Consider the following 21,179-nt stretch of genomic DNA (forward strand, 5'->3'; position numbering starts at 1 on the left):
CTCAGACAAATTAAATTATGATGGGGACTAGTAGTTGAAAAATGCTAGTTGACATCCTGGCCACTGCTGGGCAGACTTTGACATTGAGCGTGTGTGTGTGTGTGTGTAAAAAAAAAATTCCCCTTGTGGGATTATAAACTGTATATTTAAAAATAACAGATTTTTTATATTTGATCCTTAAGATTTCAACAATGTGCTACTGAGGCAGTTTTACTGTTCTGGATTGCTTTACATCCATCCATTACTGTACCTACACCAAAACTAAAACAAACAACAGACAATGACAAGATTTACTTTCAGATCAAAATGCTGTTTTCTGTGCAGTTGAAAAGCAGCTGAGGAACAACACAACAGCAGCTTAAAAATCATCTGTACACATTATTACTGTAAACTACTGACCACATTAACAGCTGGTAGTTACATTCAACAGTCATTCATTATCAAAGCTGCACTCACATGGCTAACTGAAGTTTCACTTTGACTCCCTGTTACATCACTTCCTTCTGCACATTTTATTCACAGAAACAGAAACAACTCTTCTGATTTACTGACTTTTAGCGAAGACACCGCTTCCAGTTTTCATCATTTCCATCAGTGGATTTTATAAAATGTTTCCATCCATCCTGAGGAAAAGCAAAATATTTTTACTTCAAACATTCAATGACTACATGAATAAATATATTAGGACAATGCTGTGACTCTTTCTTGTTGATGTATCACTTTTGACACTTGTCATCTCTAAACCGGGCAATTCTGGAGTCGATTATTTGTAGAGATTGCTTTAGTTTGGAAGATGGACACTGGATTAATGTGTGGCACATCAGGAGAATTCTTCAATGACAACAAAACATGGAAGAGGTGCCTTCTTTTTATGGACCCTGGATATTTCAAAAGTCCACATTAAATTTTTACAGAAATCAAACACATCATTAGGAACACTCTGATCAATCTTTAGTCTCTGCTAATCGATATTTAAATATTTCTTCACAGCTAAAAAATAAAAATTCATATCAACAACATCAAACAGTTTAAAAATATCAATGCTTCTGACTTTGAAAAAACAAACTTCAATATGTTTTTTTTTTTTAAGAAATCCACCCTTGAAGGGATGAGAGACTGACAAACTGACAGTTCTGCTTCCACCTTACAGAAGCCCCGCCCAACCACACACTGAGCCCGCCATCAGACCAAATCAAAATCCCCACCGTGATGACAAATAAGCCCTGCCCAACCCACTTTCGGAGCTGATCTGAATGCTTCAAACAGTGCACAATAGTTCATTTATTTATTATTACATGCATCTGCTGATTGAAGTTTTGTTCTGGTGAACTCGGCCTGCGTGATGATAAGGACTCATAATTAGAATACTGAGTAGATGGATTGTGCGAGAGCTGTCATTGACTTTATGTCCAGGCTTCCATCATTCAAATAATCATGTGCAGGAGGTGAAGATGTTGAGCTGAATGGAAAAGGAGAGTATGTGTGTGGCAGCACATACTCACTCCAGCCATTAATAAATATTAATAACATTAATAAATCTATACGAAGTGAAATCAAATTTGGAAGAGGCGTCATTAGGTGGAATGATGCCTCATTTGATTTATACCATCTCGGTCGCCACTTTCACCTGACTCAAGCTTGTATGTGTGGCTAACAGATTACATACAGGTGATCACATTCTCCCACCAGGTCAAACTGTCGTCCGAGTGTCGGCTGACAGTCGGCTCTTAACTCTGAAATAAAAACTTGTGTTGTCTTTTATGTAAAACTAGTCGATGTGAAGAGAAAACTTTTGTTTGTAGGTGATACTCTGCCGACACTACATCTTCATCTCCTGGTTCCCAACAGATGAACAACTTATTGACATCCAATAACAATAAACACAATAAAATAATTTATAACACCTGTTGAAATTCTCGGTGATAAATAGAATATACAAAGAAAACAGCTCACAGCTGTTTGTTGCAGATTTACAGTATATCTAGATGTATTAACAATATTACTGTAGTTTTTACAGTATTAGTATTTATTAACAGTATTACAGTATAGAGTCTGAGTGTACGGCACACACATGCAGAAGAGCTGCAACACACTTTCACAATAAAACAGTTTCTTTCTGTTTAAGCGAACATGGCCTCTCCTGCAGGCTGTTTATAATAAATATTACTGTACTGTAAATTAAGTACTATACTGCAGTAATCCTGGATCAGCTCCAAACAGATTATAAAGACTGTTAAACTCTGAAGAGCTGCAGGTTAAATAATTAAACATTCTTCATCAACACTCCTGTTAGTGTTGTGTGAAAAGCTACCTGTCTGTGTGCATCACTTCCTGTTTGCTGCAGGACTTCCTGTTTCTCTGCAGGATTTGCTGTTTGAACTGATGATAAATCTGTCAGCTATTTGTTGTTGTTCTTTTAAAATGAAACAATGTTCTGATTTAAAGAGTCCACTTTAACCACCTGACAGCATCACTGACGTGACACAGGCTTCAGGTGAACTAAAAGTGTTGCTGTCGCACAGGTTGTACTCACCATATCCAGGCGTTGACATGACAACAAAACCCAGGATACTTTCAAGTCCTTTGAAACTTGATATTTAGGTGAAAATGGAAGACAGAATTCTCTCCAAAATCTGCTTTGTTAGTAACAACGTGCTGTTCACTGATTGGTCATACAGCTGCTGTGATTGATTATTGCATCTGTTTGTCTGTCAGCAAGACGACATCTTCTTTTCTTCAGCTGATAAACAATCATGTCAGACTACACTTTGATTTCTTCTTCTTGTGTTTCACTTCCTGTACCTCAGCAGCAGTTTCTTGTCCACAGAAAAAAAAACACTTTCCTCCCTTTACCTTTCTCTGTCCTGGAGTAGTCTCCACTGATGATGTCAGATGAGCTGACTCTGCCTCCCTGGTAATGTAAGAGGACGAGTCACCGCCTACAGACTCTGCTTCCACAATGACATCAGATAAGAAGAGTCAGCCTCCATGATGATGTAGAAATAGTGGACTCCACCTCCATGATGATGTCAATAAAGCAGACTCCACCTCCACGATGATGTCAAAACAGCAGACTCCGCCTCCTGGATGGACTGTTTGCTGGAAAAAATATATATAAATATAAACCTACAAATTGACCAACCATAAGCTTTACTCAGTTGACTCTGAACTCCTTCTGTAGATTAAGGTCATATCATATGACTGTACACTCAAAGTAAAAACAATGGAGCTGTAGGTGATCAATAGCGAACACATCAAAAGCTCAGTAATAGCCACTGAATGGCCCATGTTGTTAAACTGCTGAGTTCCTGTTTGTCAATTTTGAACAAAACTCAATCAGTTAATATTATGTCAAGTTCTATGTAAAAATAATCAAATAGCCCACCAACAAATTCTCTGTTCCCACAGCTGTGTTCCCAGTTTAATGGTAGCCAAACAGATTTCCTGTACAAACAAGAGCCTGACTGGTGTGTTTGTTGTTTTTTCTTAGGCCAGTGCAATTCAGATTTAAGAGAATTAAACTATTGGAGTAAGAAGGCAGATGCTGAATATCTCTTCCGTTGCCTAGAAAGAAAGACCTTTTCTATGTGGATAACATGCTGGTGTTGCATATGCATATATATATATATATATATATATATATATATATATATATATATATATATATATATATATATATATATATATATATATATATATATATCCCTCGAATCACTACATCACTGTTGGAAATTATGCAGTTTTACAGGACAAACCTTTCTACTGCAACGGGAAAACTATCTTCTCTGTATAACACAAAGTCAGTTAAACTGTAGGGATCTGTCCATTCAGGAAACACAAGTGATTGTGAATTAGTTTCACCTGCTATGAAAGTGACAACATGTGCAGTGGAGACTCTGATCCGAGTCATTTAATATTTAGTATCTGTCAATACCGAGTCCCCCCAAATTTCCCCTCTTATACTATGGCGGCATGTAAAGCAGTTCTACCAGGCTAGTAAAAACTTACAGTGCTCAATTAAAAAGGTCCGGGCGAAAAAGTTAATTAACCTACATTCTGCACTAAATTGTGTAGAACAGCCGCACAACAACTACTACAGACAAAAAAATAAATAAAGGCTTTACGAATATTATATGCCATGAATAAAAATACACACAAAGGAATTTTGGAAGATATAATAGGAGATTGTATTCTCAGTCTGACGTTCATAAAGTAATAACAGAAGATTTGTTTAAAATATTGTGTCTACCTACACTGGCTAGTGAAGAAAAATGAAACATCCAATTTTAAATTTAAATTTATTCATTTTATTATCCTGTGGTGAATGTTTCTGATATGTTTCTTCTGTTATAAATTCTGGTTTACCACAAGTTAACCTCATATGTTCCACTTCTTATTCTTCTTGAAGAATAATCTGGACTATGTGTCTTAACTCAGCCTGATAACTTTCGGCTACACCTGTGACTTACAGAAGCCATTTATCTTAAAGATACTGAGTTATGTTTAAATTATAATATTGATTGTTTGGACGTCGTGGAAATTACATACAAAAGTACATTTCTAAAGGAAACCACACATGTATATAAAGAAAAACGTTTGTGTGTGTGTGTGTGTGTGTGTGTGTATGTGTGTTAGTTACCTGGATCAGGTGTAGCTGTTGGCCTCATTGTTTCTTTTTCCAGTTGAATCTCTGTCAGACTGAAGATGGACGTTGCTGAAACAATGACAGTGACTTTGTGATATCATAGTACAATGTGACGTTACTGATTAAAACAGATGTCAAAGGTCATGTTTAAACTCACTGTCAGGAAGTGACATCACTCTGTTTCCAAGGTTACTGAAGTAAGGATGATTCAGTGACATGTCTGCTGAGATCCTCTTCTTCCCCTCAAACTAAAGTTTTAATAAAGTTTCAAATAAAACTTTATTGTCAAGTTTCTGCTTTATTAACAATAAATAAATGAAATTATGATGTCATTTCTCATTATCTTTATTATTAATAGAACGTTAGAGTTCCAACCCATAATTATTAAGAGCTACTGGAGTGAAATATTTTCTTCATAATATTTTGAACTGGACAGAAAACACTAAGACAAAACTGATGAAATATTTACTGACCTGCAGGAACTTTGACAACAGCTCCACTCCTTCACTGCTGAGCCTGAATAACACACACACACACACAGTTACATGTGTAGTATACTTGTGTACCTGTGTGTAGTAAAGTTGTGTACCTGTGTGTAGTACAGTTGTGTACCTGGGAGTGTGATTACTCAGTCTCTCTGCGCTGTACTGAGGGTAGTTGTAAGTCACAAACTCTTCATTTGAATTGATCCCCGGCCAGCTTTGCTCTGTGGGGGTTCCTGCTCACAAAACACACAACAAACAAACACAAAATCAAATCGGATGCATTAAGTACACAGAAAATACACAATATCCAATAATAATGAATGAAGCTAATCTCAGTGATGATCAGAAGCTGATTGGTTCTCACCCAGCAGTTTAAAGATGAAGTGAAGCTCCTCCTCCACTGTGGAACCAGGAAACAGAGGTCGACCAGTCACCATCTCATAGAAGATACAACCAACACCCCTACAGACATACAAGTAGAGACACAATTGAACCCTAACCTTCACCACAGAAGTAAATGGTCATGGAGTCAACCTTTAATAGTAGTAGGACTACAGAAATACTACAGTAATACTACAGTACTGACCACATGTCGATGTGAGTGGAGTAGTCAGTGCTGCCCAGCAGGATGTCAGGTGGTCGATACCACAGCGTCACCACCTCGTTAGAGTACGTCTTGGTCGGGATTGACTTGGCTCGAGCCAAACCTGAAACACACACACACACACACACACACACACACACACACACACACACACACACCAACCACACCTGAGTAACATCATTAGACTATATTACATTAAACTCCTTTACATTACATTATAGCATATTACACTGTACCAGTCTCATTGTTTGAGACTTGCTGTCTCTCTTTGTTTTGGGCTGATTTTCAAATTGGAACGTAAACATTGAGGAAAGTTATATAAGGTAGACATGATAGCAAACTCCTACTGAGCTTTTTCGGAATCTGATGGCAGTGGGAAAGAAAGAGTTCTTTAGTCTGGTGAGATTGGACTTCACACTTCTGTACCTCCGGCCTGAGGTGGAGTCTTTGAGAATGAAGGCAGCTCTCCTGTGGACTCTGCAGTAGTAGATGCTCTGCCCTGTTGATCTTCTCAGCAGTCTTTATTGCTCTCTGCAGGTGTCTAAATTCCATAGCAGTAGTGCTGCTGGATCTCGGGTGACATGCCAAACGTCCGCAGCCTCCACAGAAAATACAGCCGCTTGTGGGCCTCTTTACTGGCTGTGTGGTGTTGAGTGACCAGGTGAGGTCATTACTGATGTGGACGCCCAGGTATTTAAAGCTGATCACTGTTTCTACATCAAGCTCCCAGATGTACAGTGGCCAATGACGTCTCCTCTTCTTCCTCATGTCCACCATATTCTCTTTTGTCTTGGCCGTGTTGAGGGTGAGATTGTTGTCTTATACCATGACACCAGACTGGCCATTTCCCTCCTGTATTTTGACTGATTGATTGATTTTATTGTTTTACGTCAATACCACACAGCTCAGTCGGACAAGAGGTAAGATCAGTGCAGGTTAATTGGACACAACATGCCAGCAGTGCAGCATAACATAATGTGCTGTTCAGGTCATTTGATGAAAATGCCTGTATTTTTTCATATCACAATATATATCCCACGGTAAAAAAAACTTCAGTTTTTTCCAATATCGTGCAGCCTTAGTGCATACCTGTGGAGTGCCAGTGTTTCTGATGATGCTGAATGAAGTCCTATTTCCAATCCTGACAGACCAGGGCCTGCCAGTCAAAGAGTCTAGGAGCCAGTCACAGAAGGTGGGGTGCAGAGCAAGTGTCACGATTGTGGGTGAGTTTGTGGTGGGTGACTGTATAGAAGGAGGAGGTGTAGACCACAAAGAGCATCCTGATGTAGGAGTCTTTATTTTCCAGGTGGAAGCGACAGCAGCGATAGCATCTGCGGTGGACATGTTGGGCCACCTCTGATCACCTGCGTTAAGGGTGGGTAGACTGACTACTGATGAGGAGTGGAAGCTGCTCATTCTGAATGTGTCCCTTACTCACTAGCCCCATTCACACTGCCGTTTGGATGCAGGAATCCTGTGCCAATTCTCTGCCTCTGTGTGAATGTCTGGGAGGCGGCGAGGGGTGAAATTTCGCTCCGGTGCTGATCAGCCTGTGGTGGAGGTATCAGAGGCACAGTACTGGTGAAACGACTGTGAATGGATACGCCGGCAGCATATCGAGGATGTGTCGGTCTGACAGTCTTATAACGGCACAGGTCCTTCACTCAACTAAATACAGAGAAACGTGAGCGACGTTACAGAACCAAACAACAGTAACGTAGTAACTGTAACTGTCTTTGGCAACTTGTGAGGAAAAAAATGCTGCAGTTATACATGAGGAAGTGTCTGTCCTCCTGTCTGTCCTCCTACCTGTCCTTCTGTCTGTTTTGCTGACTCTTTGTCAAATTTCTGCCTGAAAAACAGTGTCCGTCACCGGCAGAAAACTTAAACTCACAAGTGTTTGTCTCCTTCACTGTTGTGTTGTTGTAGTAAATGTTGTTCTGGTGACGGTCAGCCCTCCAGACCGAGACTTCTGTGAACTTTTCCCCAGAAAACAGCCTACCTCCATGCAAGTAACAGAGTCAGCCAGCATCCAGTTTACCGATGGTGATTATGCAATTATGTAATTTAGAGCAAAAAACATAACTTTGTAACTTGTTTGGTGGGTCAGGAACTCAATCACTACACTTTAGCATCCATATGATTATAAGCTATCAGAAAGTTTATATTGACAGGAGGACATCGGGGAAACATATTGAAAAGACACAGATGACATCATCATGGCGTGGACAATCACACCTCTTTAGGAGATGCAGCACCGGTTTTCTGTGTCAATTACACAGTGGTTATGCTGCAGCGATAATGGGGCTTCTCTGTGTGAAAGGGGCTACTGAGAACTTGATTCCCCCTTCGATTGCAAGCCAGACACTCTGGTCTGTTTGGCCCTGTTGTGTTTGCTTGGCTGCCAAACATCATTCTAGTGAGGAAACTGCATTTATTCTTGAACCCCTTGAAACCCAAAACCTTAAGCTTGACATTTTATTTCACTGGGGCTTGGAGGAGGACATTTCAGTTTGATTATCAAATGAATGGGCATTTGTTTATTGTTTTACTGTCCAAGTAGTGGACATTGGGAATTCCCCTTCGATTTACAGGTTTTTTGTTTATATTTTTATCTAGGTCAGGCTGCCTGTAATAATTTTTATGCCATGACACTACACTACACGTCACTACTTTACATTAAAGAAAATTACTCATTCTCAAGTAGTTATAAGCAAAAGCTGAAACTTTCTTCAACAAATGACTCATTTTCGTCTTCTATCATCGTGTGTGGGTGAACTGTGACTGCAAGTTTTTCCGCCAGTGGCACAAGATCTGCAGTGACTCTGCTGTTGTAGTGGTAGACATCTGGGGACTGGTGGCAAATGTCTGGCTCCATGTTAATATGTGTCTGTTGAAACCAGGTGGAAACAGGAAGTGCACTCACCAAAGTCTGCCAGTTTGAGCTCTCCTCGCTCGTTGATCAGCAGGTTCTGTGGTTTCAAGTCTCGATGGAGAACTTTTCGCCGATGACAGTATGACAAACCACGCAGCAACTGGAAAAGAAAGAGCTGGGGAGAGAGAAACCACATGTCACTGAAAAATGACAGGAAGTGGACAAACACAGATTCCAAAAATGTAAATGAAGGAGGATTCATTGATTTTTTTTATTCTTATGTAGCGAACAGGAACAAGTGAGCAACAGGTGTCAGGCAGTAACAGATACATGAATATTGTTCTCACTTTGACGTTGTGAACATGGATTATGTTTCCACAGTCGTCAAGATACTGTTTCAGATCCTTGTCCTGAAATGCAAACAAAATGTTTTAAAGGATCAATACACCAAATAATAAGTACCGTGTGTGTGTATGTGTGTGTGTGGGTGTGTGTGTCTCACCAGATACTCAAATACCAGTGTGAGGGATTTCTGCGTGTGAATGATGTCATGCAACGTGACGATGTTGGCGTGTTTAAGATCCTTCAAAAGTGACACTGAGGGAGAAAACACACATTAATAAACTCACACACAATGATACACATACTGTAGTACTACTGCTGATGCTGCAGTTAAATATCTCCTAACACATGGTGCTGTATCTCCATTCTCACAAGAGCCTCATGTAAAGACACTTGAGCTGTAATGACTTCGGCTCCTTAACAAACCTCAATCTTCAAATATCATCTATGAATATATTATTAGATGCAAAGTGAATGTCGCCATTGTGGGGTAAATGAAGCCCCTCTACCCTAAACAACAAGCTAGCTGTCTTTCAACAGTATGTTTTCCTGACATGTCACCTCCCCATTCAGACACCTGTAACTATTGTACGTCTGTAACTGCACCTTCTCTGATAGCAGTACACGGAGCTCCTTCTTCATGTTCCAGTCGAATTTCCTTCAGAGCCACAAGGTTATCAGTCAGTTTACTGCGACCTTTATACACTGTAGCATAGGTCCCCTACAGACAGACAGGGAGACAGACAGGTGGAGAGGGAGACAGGTGAGAGAGATATTCATTATCAGCATCTTATCCAGTTGTAAGTCCTGCTGGTCCAGGACCACAGCAGTGGACAAAGATAGTGATGTCACACCTCACTGTCAGTCCCTAGATAGTGAGGTGTGGAATCATCAGGCTTGTCCTCACCTCTCCCAGTTTGTCCAGTTTGACGTATGTCTCCAGTTTCCCAAAACCAATCTCTGACTGCAGACAGACAGGTAGACAGACAGAGGAGGATTAATATATCACAACAAACCTATGAAGCTCCTAAATAACAGAATACAATAGAAAACAGACGTACCAGAGACACTCTGCGTAGTCGCCTGCTGATTGGCTGCTCAAAGAGCGCTGGACCCATAAGATTAAACTTCTCCAGGTAACCATCTGGAAGACGAATGTCCGCCGGTAATGAGAGACGTTTGTTAATGTCCTGAAAGACGACAGAGACAGATACACAGAATGCAGAATATTACAATACAGAAAAGATAAAGTAGAATAAAGAACTATGTGATTGTTATGATTGTTGTTTTCCCTTAATGATTGCATTGAAACTACTTTCTCTATATCTTAACTCTACAAGTGATATCTCTAAAAATGTTCACAGCTGTGCAAAACTTTTTAGTAATAACAATAACAATAATAATCATCATCATCATCAAGATGAAATAACTGCTGTCGTATCAACTGATTAATGAAGTCTGCACTGTGATGAGGCAGAAGTGAAACTTTTGTTTCTTCAAATAAAACATAATTGAGGCTTTAAAATTTTACTCAAGCTGCTTGACTCTCTGGGTTTACAAGAAGCAGGTCATCAGTGATGCTTAGAACAAGGCAAGTATAAAAGTTTCCACAGAACAAACTCAATGCAACAAAAGTGATTTCCTCTGAATTTTCCAACTGGCACAAATACAACGAAGAAGCTTCTGAAAGAAAATCTAATTTCTCGAGATTTTGGCGTCGTTGGTTGTGTCTATTGCAACATAGCTCCACATGGTGAGGATCAGCTGCTGTCAGTGTGCAGCTGAACATCAGGTGAACAGCACCAGGTGTTCTGCATTGGTAAATACTGCTCACACCTGCAAAGACCAAAATAGGCTCAATAACAAGCTTCAATAAACAGAAAGTGTTCAGAGGACAGACATCACCTATAAAACACCTGAAACACCTCAGACACCTGAAACGCCTGGGAAATCTGAACCACCTGAAACACCGGGTGGAACAGCTGGGACCTGAAACACTTTGGAGACCTGCAAGATGGAGTCTGTTGTGCTTTACTGCTGGTGTAAGTAACTGTAACAAAAATGTGTGTGTGTGTGTGTGTGTGTGTGTGTGTGTGTGTGTGTGTGTGTACCTCAGTAGAGATCTTCTTGTTTCTCAGTCTCACTCTGACTGGACTCTGAACACCATCTGAAGAAGAAGCTGGATCACTTTCACCATCTGAACTCATCTTCACGTCCTCGTGGACGATCTCTGAAAACACACACACACACACACACAGCCACACTAATGACAGCAGACAGTGTGGTATTTATACGTATATGTGAAGTATTAATACCTAGTCATGCGGTTTCGTTGAGATATCGTGTTATTTGTGCGTGTATGTGAAATATTAGTACCTAGCCGTGCGGTGTGGTTCAGGTAGGAGCTCAGGCTCCGTCCAAGGCCTCGAGGTTTTCTCAGCGAGCTGCTGTACGACTGAAGGAGAGACTGAACTGAAGACGACGAACCTCGAACCTTCAAACTTCCAGAAGAACCACGTAGAGACACCACCTCTGATGGGAGGATGACCCAGGTGTGACGAAGAGACGAGAACAGATGAGGGGGAGATGAAAATTCACATTTAGGAGGAGGAGAAGGTTTCACAGGTTAATCAGCTGAACGCTACGCCTGTATGACTCATCACTTGATATTAGCTGACAGCTCACTGTGTCACAGGTAGATGTGACTCCTATAGCTGAAGTAAATCTGTGGTTAGCAATGTCACTTCAGGGTTTACTCAGGTTTTCAGTGTTATGAAGCTGGTTCACTTCTAACCATGGGAGATCGCCATGGTAACCGATGATGCACATCTGACCAACTCAGGCGCAGGTCATCTTCCAGATAACACCTATAAATCCACCTTCTGACTAATCAGTCTTCTGGGAAAGGACATCATCAGCTTGTTCTTCAGCTTTTTGATCATCTATATGAAAGCTCACCTGAGGCGGCTTCTTCAGTCGTATGGTGTCAGTGTGACAAGCGACTGTGTTCAGTCTGCAGTATGTGTTTAGCTCATATTACAGTTTATATATTCTGCCCTGCTGTTTGCAGACATGTCCACGTGTTCCTGAAGCCTGAAACTCCTCCCTTTGGGTTTACTTATTGAGTTGATAATCAGCCACAGGTGACTGTTGTGTGTTTCTTTGTCCCAGTTCAGGGTCTGCATCCTTCGAAGGAGCATTAAAAGGCCAATTACATCACAACGCCGCGTGAAGGCTGTTCCAATTCGAAGGCTCCTCCAGATGCTCTTTCTTTTCCCTGTTTTTGGAGGATGCACCGCTATGATCCTTCGTGGCCCCACGTATCCCAAGATTCTTTGGGCACTCAAAAAAGAAGAAAGAAAGAAAATGGCGGCATCACATGGTGTAGATCGTCACTTTTGTGGGCCTAGGCGGTAGGGCGGTCAACGAATATTCTAAATTCAAATTTATATTCTAAAATTTTTAAAAAACGATGATTTGATTTGACAGGTCAGGGAAAGGTCACAGGAGTTGCACAGCGTCACTCACTGCTGAAAGTGAGACGTGACAAAAACCGTGGCAGAGAGAAAGACAAATTGGCAGAAAGTTCAGAGCCCAACTCGGCAGCAGAGAGAGTGGTTTGGACTCCAAGAAACCTAAAAAGCCCTGTTTGGAAATACTTCTGATTTTGGTCAGTAGATGGCAAAAATGCAGAGCCTCAAGATAAAGTTGAACGCAAGCTGTGTAAGCTACAGTTAGCTTAGCATTCCACCACTAGCAACATGAGGGCACATCTCAAAAATGTGCACCCAAATGAGCATGCCATGATGTCTGGCACTCCAACTAAACAGCCACGTCTCCACTCATATTTTTCACTGCCCGCCACAAGCTCTTTGTCTGCAGCATGACAAGAGGCTGCATGAAGAAACTTGCTTCGTTAATATGCAAGGACGTGAGGCCGATCAGTATCGCTGATGGTACAGATTTCAGAGAGTTTTGTCAAGATTTGGAACCTGGGTTTCAATTTTCCGGTAATTACCAGACTTTGACTGGTACAATCTAAGTCCGGTATTTTTTGACTCCGCCGATCAAAATGTCCGGTGAAAATATTCCCTCCAAGCACTGATTAATTATCACTCCGTCCGTCAGAAATTACAAGTGAGGACGAGTTGGCTGTAGCTACAGCCCCGCTCATCGATGCCACTTGTGCATAACAAGACGCCATCGCTGTAATGACAGCGCTCCGCAGTTATGGAGGCTTGAACTTCTCAACAGCCTGCTAAGATCTCATCAGAGATTTCAGCAAACTCTACCACGAGTGGGTTTAACTGGCCAAGACAGCCTGTGTGATCTCCGTCTCCAGTGTGCCTGCAGAGAGAGGTTTCTCTCTGCAGAACCGAAGGACTCGCCTTCGAAGGCCGCAACGGTCGGGTCCTTTGAAGGATGCAGACCCTGAATTGATACACAGCATGTATCTTACCTGAGTCGCTGTGTGATGTCACTTCCTGGTTGATTGTGTCACTCAGCATCCTGTCCCCTCCCCCGGCCCCACCCCTCCCCAGAGTGAGTGACAGCTGCCGTTTGATCTTCCTCATCCTCTCCATCAGGGGGGGACGAGGGGGCAGAGGGGGATGTGATGCTGAGGAGGGCAGAGCAGCCAGCCTGGAGACCCCACCTGGACAGGTAAATAGGAAATGAAAACTAGAAATTCGTTTATCATCATCATCATTATTATCATCATTACCACCAGCATCATGTTAACTAACATGTTAATGCCTGATTCACACACAGGTTATCTACCTGACAGCTAACATATTAACACCTGACTGACACACAGGTTGTCTACCTGACAGCTAACATGTTAACACCTGACTGACAGTTGTATTCCATCACTGCCTGGTGTTTTGTGTTTAGGAGCTGGCAGCTAGTAACTAGTGTTGCCTGTGGTCTTGTCCTAGCGCCTTGATACCGTCTATGTTCTGAGTTTTCTCACCCCATGTTCCGTCAGTGTGAGGACGGGACCCGTCTATTTCCTGCAGTCTGATAAACAGCAGCGGAGGCGGAACGGGTTTATCTCTGCAGCAGCAGCTGCCCCGTCAACAGCTCCGTCACTTTGTCATAAAACGGTTTCTCGTTTTCACATTAAGCTCGGCAGTGTGTGTTACTCACCCGGAGGATTAGTCCCGGCCTGTCCCGGGTTATCTTTGGCTCGGTTCAGTGTGACAGAGTCTCGGGTCTTTCTGGCTCCCAGTAATCTGCAGCCATGTTGCTGCTCCGCTCCGCTCAGCTCCTCCGTTGCGTCATGACGGAGACGCTCACCGTCCTGACACTGACGTCACGCCGCCTCCGGCACGTTTCCCCGCCCCCTCGGATATAAACCACACGCACACTATCGTCCAGGTGATGTGTGTGTAGGCCTCGTGATGGTCGTGCATGCTGAGTAATCATGGCTCAGACACACCTGTCACCTGTCACAGTTCTGGTGTCATCACATCCACAGACAGAAGAACAGAACAGGTTCTGTGGCTGGTTAGTTCCCACGGTCACTGCCATGATGACACACACACAGACACACAATGAGAAAATTGGTCAGACTTCATGTTTCAGGCCCACTAGGTAAAGTTTTAAAGGCTGAGTATTTTGTTAATATTTGTGGCTATGAAAGTCAGAAATGTGTATTCAACATGTGATCGGTGAGAGACACAAAGTGAGGGAAAATACAAACACCAGCAGAAACTAGTGACACGGCCATGACCTCGGACTGTTTTAAAAACCATGCTGCTCTTATGTTTCATATTTTCTAGGATTATTGGTTTTATGTTTTGTAAGTTATTTTTGCCCCTTCAGTTGTTGTGGAGCTGCAGATCAAAAGACTCTGAGGACAAAAGACATTTCTCTTTACATATGTGTAATATATGTTCCATACATGTTACAGACATGTTACATATGTGTTCGGGTTCCATAGAGAGTGAAGACTCTTCATCCTCATACATCTCGTTCCTGTGAAGGAGCAGCTGTGTGACATGCAGGTAAAACAGGAGACAAAACATCAACTAATAAAAACACCTGAGTTGTTATAGTCACAGGATGTAGATTTATTTACAACATTTAATATAGAGAGATATAAATGTGATGGCAAGGACATCATGACAGAATAAAAATCTTGACGAGCTCATTGAGGTGGGTACAGAATTCTATGAAAACAGTCTGGTCCAACAGCCAATCAGAAGAGTCTTTACTCTGATTTGTTGGAGTTGAAAATCTTGGCCAGCAGAGAGACGTTTGATTGGCTCTTCTGCTGTATAAGGAGGGACTTCGCCAGGTGCTTCTGGGTAACAGAGTCATTCTTCTTTTTTTTCTTTATCTGAATTTCGTCCTCCGTCTGACGCTGAGTGAAGTCCCACGTCCTCTCGTCCACCTGACAGAGATAAACACAGTTAAACCTCAGAGCGATTCCAATTGTTTTCATGCAACAGGTGGACTCAGGTGAGTCAGTCACCCCAGTCAAACTCCCTTTTCAGGGCGGGAATAACTCGGCGATATTCCACCTTGCTGTCTGCATGGAATCGACCGCATCGACTAATTTGATGAAGTACCTGACCGTGCACGGAATCAATTTAAGAGCAGAAAGTTGCTCCGTGTTTGACTGCAAGAAGAGCGGACCGCAGCCATCCTCCTCTCAGCATTTAAGTCCGCCTGTGGGCGTTACAGAGCTCGAGCAGCATGATTCAAAATCTCCACCACCTGACTCCGGTGTGTAACGCTAACTGAAGATATTAGTGTGTAGCAGAAGTAGCTATATAGAGATTGACAGCTTGTAAAGATGTGATCGTCATTGGGTCGGCTGGTTAAACAGCTCACCTAACATTCACTGTTATGTTTATCTTCTCCTCACTGTAGACACCATCAGCCAGGAGCGGGCTTGTGTATGGATTTATACATTTTCATTATGACCCCCCAGAGTATTGCCTGTTCTGCTGACCACTTAGCATATGGCCCTATGACCCTGCACATCGCTCACTGCCCATTGGAATGTGAGGTCTGCCCCACCAAGACTCAATTACTATGATGCAATACTGATTGTCTTTACAAGGCCAAAGCCAGGGTGAACACATTCACTACATTCATTCAGATTTCACACATTCACTACAGAGGCATTAAGGCCAGAGATAGCAAGGCAGCCATAACAATAACACAAGGGCAGACATGCAGGGAGACAGGACAAGGACTTTCTCTCTCTCTCTCACTTTGTTTCTTGCTTTTTCCTCTAACAGAGTGATGTCACCAGGAGATCAGGTTTCATGTGCCAAGAAACTGGGACCAGTTTGCGCATCCCCGAAGGGAGGGCTAAAGTCTAAACCACAGGTGATCCCCACCTTTTTTACCTACTGGACCAATTGAAGCTATTCAACTTATCTATTCGTTAGACCAATGCCAATTCACATTTGTTTCAACTGGAACCATATAATGCATTGTAGACTGAAATTGTGCATCTTTTTTCTGGGAGATTGGTGGTAGTTAACTGCTTTACTGCTTAGGGCTCTGCTGCCTGTGTTTTTTCAAACAGAAAGGATCCTTGGTCGACCAAGCTATTGCTTTTGCTTAATCATACAATTCTTAATAAATAGTAGGGCTGGGACTTTAACGCGTTAATTAAGATTAATTAATTACACAAAAATTAACACGTTAAAAAAATTAACGCATTTTAATCGCAGTTATTTTTGCACCGCAGAACGTTTCTCACTGGATGAATTTCAGGCGTACCGATTATACTGGAGTACAATTAGTAAACGAGTTAAAAAGCCGCTGACACTGATTACTGCCCATGGATCTATAAAGTTTTAATGTAGCCTGAATGCAGCTCAAACTGACCCAGTGCCTCAGCATTGCGACCAAGCTTTGATAAACACACCGGATGTGCGCCGGTTTACAGTATCCTCCCGTAGGTTAGCCGGTCGCTACTGGAGCTTAATTGAAAAAAAAATAAATTAATTAAAAAGCGCTTGTCGCAGTGGAGCTGAGAATAGCAGAGTTTCCTCCGCTGCAGTTGAACAGCTGACATGTGGTCAAGACAGAGGTAGCCTACACCAACCTATCACCGTCTCACGGTGCAAAACTTCAACCTCAGAGCTCTCTGTCTTCAGACTGTCCTGACCTGTCCCTGAACATCACACAGGGAAAACATAGAGCTGCCTGTGTTTTATTAATATTTACATCAGGCTGAGTTCAACAAATCAGTTTAATCGGTTAAAAGTAAACTAACAAACTAGTGTAGAGTCCTGGATAAGTAATGTTCAGCTTAAATTTTCCCCTTAAATTTAGGTTCTCAGGAAAATCGCATCTCATCAGGTAATCGTTAATCGATCGATAAGGTCCATCAACTAACGTTTAATGAATTAATCGATAATTTGCATCCCTAGTCTGTTGGTCTTGGTTAAGTAACACCTTGAAAAAAAAATAAACAATGTTTTGTTGCTTAAGCTTAGGTATTCAGTCATTATTCAATGGTATACTAAAACCCATATGAAAAAAACTGCTTCTCACTGTTCTCAGGTAAAATATTTATATGCGATTAAAAATGCGATTAATTTTGATTAATTAATTACAAAGCCTCTAATTAATTAGATTAATTTTTTTAATCGAGTCCCGGCCCTAATAAATAGTTGACCGAACATCGTAGTCCGTCTTGTCTTATAGTCTGTTTATTCTCAAATCTAAAACAAACTAACACACCTGACACTTGTCTGTGTCCTGAGAAAGCAGACATGTTGATTTTTCTGAAGAAAAGCTGCCAAGTGAAAAGGTCCTCAGTATGTAGCAGTGAGAAATAGACGCTGACTTGTCACTTGTTTGCAAGTGTTCTTTTGCACTGGAAATTATTTGTTCATATTTTATGTAAGAAAACTTCTCTGAGTGGAAAAATACCAAAGCTGAAGAGTAAACTCAAGATTTGTGCTGTAATGTGTTATGTAATTTTCTTTTTGTTAGAATTGATATTATAAAATTGGTATTGAAAAAAGTAGCATTCAGGAACCGGTATGGAAGTGAAAGTATCATATTGGTACCAGTATCAAAATGTTTGATTGATGCCCAGCCCTATCCACAACAGAGGAAAAGTGTCTGTCTTCCTGTCTCTTCATCACATTTCTGACCAAAATGTTCAGTGTGAACAAACAAAGGCGGCGTGAGAGTGAGCCTTCTTTGCAGCAATAATGTGAAGTCTCTGTGTGAAAAGGGCTGGTGTGTAGTTTTTACCTGTTGGCCGTCTCTCCGTCTCTTCTTCCTCAGCTTGTCCAGGTGAGTACTTTTGTCCACATTGTTCAGGTAGAAGTTTGTTTCTCTCTTCGCCTGAGACACCTCAGTTCTGAGTCTCTGCTGCAGGACAGTCTGTTCATAGGCCAGCCGCTCACTTAGGTGAGTCCACTGGAACCTGTGCAGGTACTACAAAGACAGACAGGTAGAGAGACAGACAGGGGAGCCAGGTCACACAAAAGCCAGTCCAGTGTGGTCCAGTGTGGTCCAGTGTGGTCCAGTGCGGTTCAGCAGCCTTAACCAGTTTGGTTTTACAGCTCATCTGCAGTAACAAGAAGGTGAAGGTGGACTGTACCTTGATGGACCAGAGGTCGTGGAAGAATCGTTGGCGTTTCCTAGTTCCCATCGGCGTGTTGTGGAGAGATGCTGCTACTCTCTTGGCCACTCGTTTATCTCTGAACTCCACCCATCCTTCAGTGAAATCACACCTACTCAAACCAGACCTCCCCTTCCTTTTCCTCACCTGACCATCTGAGGACAAGAGGATATATTCAATACCACTTCCAGGGTGCATTTCACTAAACGAGGTCAAGCATCTGAAGTTTTCCTTCTCCATGAGACCAGCAGCTGAGCATCATGTGTTTTTTAGCATTTAATACGACGGAAATAAAGTCAAAATAATTCAATGTGATTTGATCACATTCAGCAGATCGTCTTTAGAGCTCATCAAACCCTGCGTGTTGCCACTCTACGTCCAGGTGTGATATATGTTATTTATTGTGCGTATACCTTCAGGCTGCAGGAAGATTCGTCCAATCTCTCCGTACACTGACATCAGGTTCCTCAGGTGTTTGGGGCGGAACCTCGGAGGAATGTGACCCAGGTAGATGATACCTGGAACACACTTCCTGTCTGGACAGGAAGTCACCCCTTCCTGTTTGTTCGTCTTCTTCTTCTTTATCCTGGCACTATCTGTATCGTCATCGTCCTCCTCCTCCTGCTCCTCCTCTTCCTCCTCCTCCTCCTCTCTCTCAGCCGCAGTCTTCATCTCCTCTTCCTCCTCTTCTCTTCTCTCCATCTCTCTGTAATCAGTAGGAACATTTTCCTTCAGATGACAGATTGACAAATGTATGTGGACAGGAGTGATTCCTGGCTCAGAGATGTAAACATGTTTATGACAAACGTTAGACACATCTGTTACTGACATCTGTTACTGAAACAAACTGACTACAGATCAGTTTATTGTGCGACAACAGGAAATATATTTAAATCATAAAGAACTAAAATGTTCATACACATTTTATATATTTACAGTGCAGTCCAAAGACTTCACTCAAAGTCTCTAACATTGTCACATAAACCTGTAAACACTGAGAATGTTTGAGAATTCACAGAGTAAATTAAATGTTTTTCTGATCAGCGTCTCTTCACGACAGAAACTAACATCTGGACCGGATCTTTAATGTGAATGCACATTATCAGGATTCAGTCCCGGGTCACGTGAGCCTGCAGCAGTCACAGATGATTCTGTCCTCAGCTCTGATTGGCCCTCTTCAGGTGCGATGCTGCGACATGTTTTGAAGTTGAGGCTTTGATAAGTGGTGGGATCAATGTTCAGTTACAGATATTAAAACACTAACTGTTGTTTGTGTCGTGTGGTCTGATCGCTACTGAGCATGTGCAGTTCATCGGAGGTCAGGGAGAAGCGAGATGTCTCACTCCTCAGCAACTTCATTTATTAGCTCTGGATAAAGCCATGTGTTTAATTCAGAATATTATTAAGACTTTTAAAACAACTTCAACGTCTTCTGGATGTGGTCTGATGAGGTTAATGATATGCTGTTTTCTGCTGCTCACCATTTTTCAAGTGTGTTTGTGATGATAAATGAGACACACAAGAAAATAAACACAAAGGCAGAGTGGTCCACTGGTAGTGTGAACACAGTTAACAGCTGATTATTAGTAGGTTAACCTGTTTAAACAAAACCTGCATACAGATGTTAATGGCCTGTAAATGGTCTGTAAGGGGGCAGAGCTGGAACTGTAAAACTCCACAGAAACTGGATCAGATGTATTAAAATGATCACATCATCAGACCAGTCCAATCAGCAGCCGACAAACCAGAATCTCACAGTTGAATGAATGATGAAAAAAGTGTTTTCACTGATGATGACTCTGTCACATACGTGTTATAAATATTCTAACATATTGATAAATTCTTGTCACTCTGTTGGAGAACTGGCAAGACCAGAGGACCAGTGAAGTTGAAGCTGCACACATTCAGCAACAGCTGTGACAAAACAAGCTTCAAAGATAAAAAGACGATTGAGATCAATATCCTGATTATCGATCGATAAACTACTGATGAACAGCGTTTGAGGGTTAGTTATTATCAATACCTTCGTGTTTAGTCTGACCGCTGATGAGACATTTATTGAATAATTACCTCCGGGTTTCTTTCTTCCACAATAAAATGTTTCTTTCTTTGGAAGAATGTCAGATTAAAGCTCACCTTCACTTTAAAAGCTTCATCGACATGAAACACAGCTTCTTCACGCTCTCACGTGCGGAACTCTGTCGCGTCTTTGTGACGAAACACAGCATCCGGCTGCTGCACAACCTCCGGTTATATCGTCAAAATAAGAGTTGAGAGAAAACCCAGTGAGCCCTTCTCTGCTGAGTTTGAAACTGATGTTTAAAGCACCAACAGTATAAGAGTAATGACTGAGAGCTCGCCGCTCTGCCTGGACTCTTTTCTGTCTTTGTGTTGCTGAAACAAACAAACTTCTTCTTTGGAGGGTCACTGTGGAATTATGAAATCTGATCTGATTTGAAATAAAATCAGATAATTATGTTATTATGGCATAACTGACATATCGGTTACAACAAGTCTGCTCATTTATCACTTTTGATTTCATATCAAATCAAAACACATTATTACTATATGTAACACATTTTAAAATGTTATTCCCATTATTCATATTTCCTTACATTTAT

The 21,179-nt window shown here is 41.7% G+C and overlaps 2 protein-coding genes and 1 long non-coding RNA gene across 3 annotated transcripts in view; 1 reads left to right on the forward strand and 2 right to left on the reverse strand.

Annotated features, from left to right (window-relative positions):
• cdk16 (cyclin-dependent kinase 16) overlaps positions 1 to 14,251 on the reverse strand; it is a 15,534-nt gene extending 1,283 nt beyond the window's left edge. The window contains exons 1-17 of the mRNA XM_037103990.1: positions 14,100 to 14,251; positions 13,411 to 13,605; positions 11,328 to 11,483; positions 11,063 to 11,181; positions 10,013 to 10,141; positions 9,859 to 9,915; positions 9,558 to 9,672; positions 9,112 to 9,206; positions 8,957 to 9,019; positions 8,661 to 8,784; positions 5,717 to 5,837; positions 5,495 to 5,592; positions 5,258 to 5,363; positions 5,119 to 5,161; positions 4,803 to 4,893; positions 4,640 to 4,714; positions 1 to 3,099 (exon numbers count right to left, since the gene is read on the reverse strand). The exon at positions 1 to 3,099 is cut by the window's left edge and continues 1,283 nt beyond it. Of these exons, the coding sequence (XP_036959885.1) occupies positions 3,062 to 3,099; positions 4,640 to 4,714; positions 4,803 to 4,893; positions 5,119 to 5,161; positions 5,258 to 5,363; positions 5,495 to 5,592; positions 5,717 to 5,837; positions 8,661 to 8,784; positions 8,957 to 9,019; positions 9,112 to 9,206; positions 9,558 to 9,672; positions 9,859 to 9,915; positions 10,013 to 10,141; positions 11,063 to 11,181; positions 11,328 to 11,483; positions 13,411 to 13,534 (1,554 nt within the window). The 5' untranslated portion in view covers positions 13,535 to 13,605; positions 14,100 to 14,251 and the 3' untranslated portion in view covers positions 1 to 3,061. The remainder of the gene's footprint in view (positions 3,100 to 4,639; positions 4,715 to 4,802; positions 4,894 to 5,118; positions 5,162 to 5,257; positions 5,364 to 5,494; positions 5,593 to 5,716; positions 5,838 to 8,660; positions 8,785 to 8,956; positions 9,020 to 9,111; positions 9,207 to 9,557; positions 9,673 to 9,858; positions 9,916 to 10,012; positions 10,142 to 11,062; positions 11,182 to 11,327; positions 11,484 to 13,410; positions 13,606 to 14,099) is intronic.
• Positions 13,543 to 18,169, forward strand: LOC119022752. Its single transcript, XR_005076065.1, has 3 exons — positions 13,543 to 13,613; positions 14,866 to 14,959; positions 16,205 to 18,169. It is a non-coding gene; the product is annotated as an uncharacterized LOC119022752 (long non-coding RNA).
• On the reverse strand, positions 15,006 to 20,833 carry abt1 (activator of basal transcription 1). The gene is made up of 5 exons (XM_037103991.1): positions 20,695 to 20,833; positions 18,972 to 19,264; positions 18,538 to 18,713; positions 18,186 to 18,371; positions 15,006 to 15,348 (listed from the first exon to the last, which is right to left on the reverse strand). Exons 2-5 carry the CDS (start codon positions 19,258 to 19,260, stop codon positions 15,166 to 15,168), a joined length of 834 nt encoding a protein of 277 aa, XP_036959886.1. The 5' UTR covers positions 19,261 to 19,264; positions 20,695 to 20,833; the 3' UTR covers positions 15,006 to 15,165.
• Between the last annotated feature and the right edge of the window lie 346 nt (positions 20,834 to 21,179).

Source organism: Acanthopagrus latus, chromosome 7 (genome assembly GCF_904848185.1).
Source record: "Acanthopagrus latus isolate v.2019 chromosome 7, fAcaLat1.1, whole genome shotgun sequence".
NCBI lineage: Eukaryota > Metazoa > Chordata > Actinopteri > Spariformes > Sparidae > Acanthopagrus > Acanthopagrus latus.

Coding starts and splice junctions, on each gene's coding strand:
- abt1 (XM_037103991.1), bottom strand. CDS start 19,260: ATGGAGAGAAGAGAAGAGGAGGAAGAGGAGATGAAGACTGCGGCTGAG. Junction 18,372..18,537: donor ACGACCTCTGGTCCATCAAG/GTACAGTCCACC, acceptor CTGTCTTTGTAG/TACCTGCACAGGTTCCAGTG. Junction 15,349..18,185: donor GACGGAGAGACGGCCAACAG/GTAAAAACTACA, acceptor TATCTCTGTCAG/GTGGACGAGAGGACGTGGGA.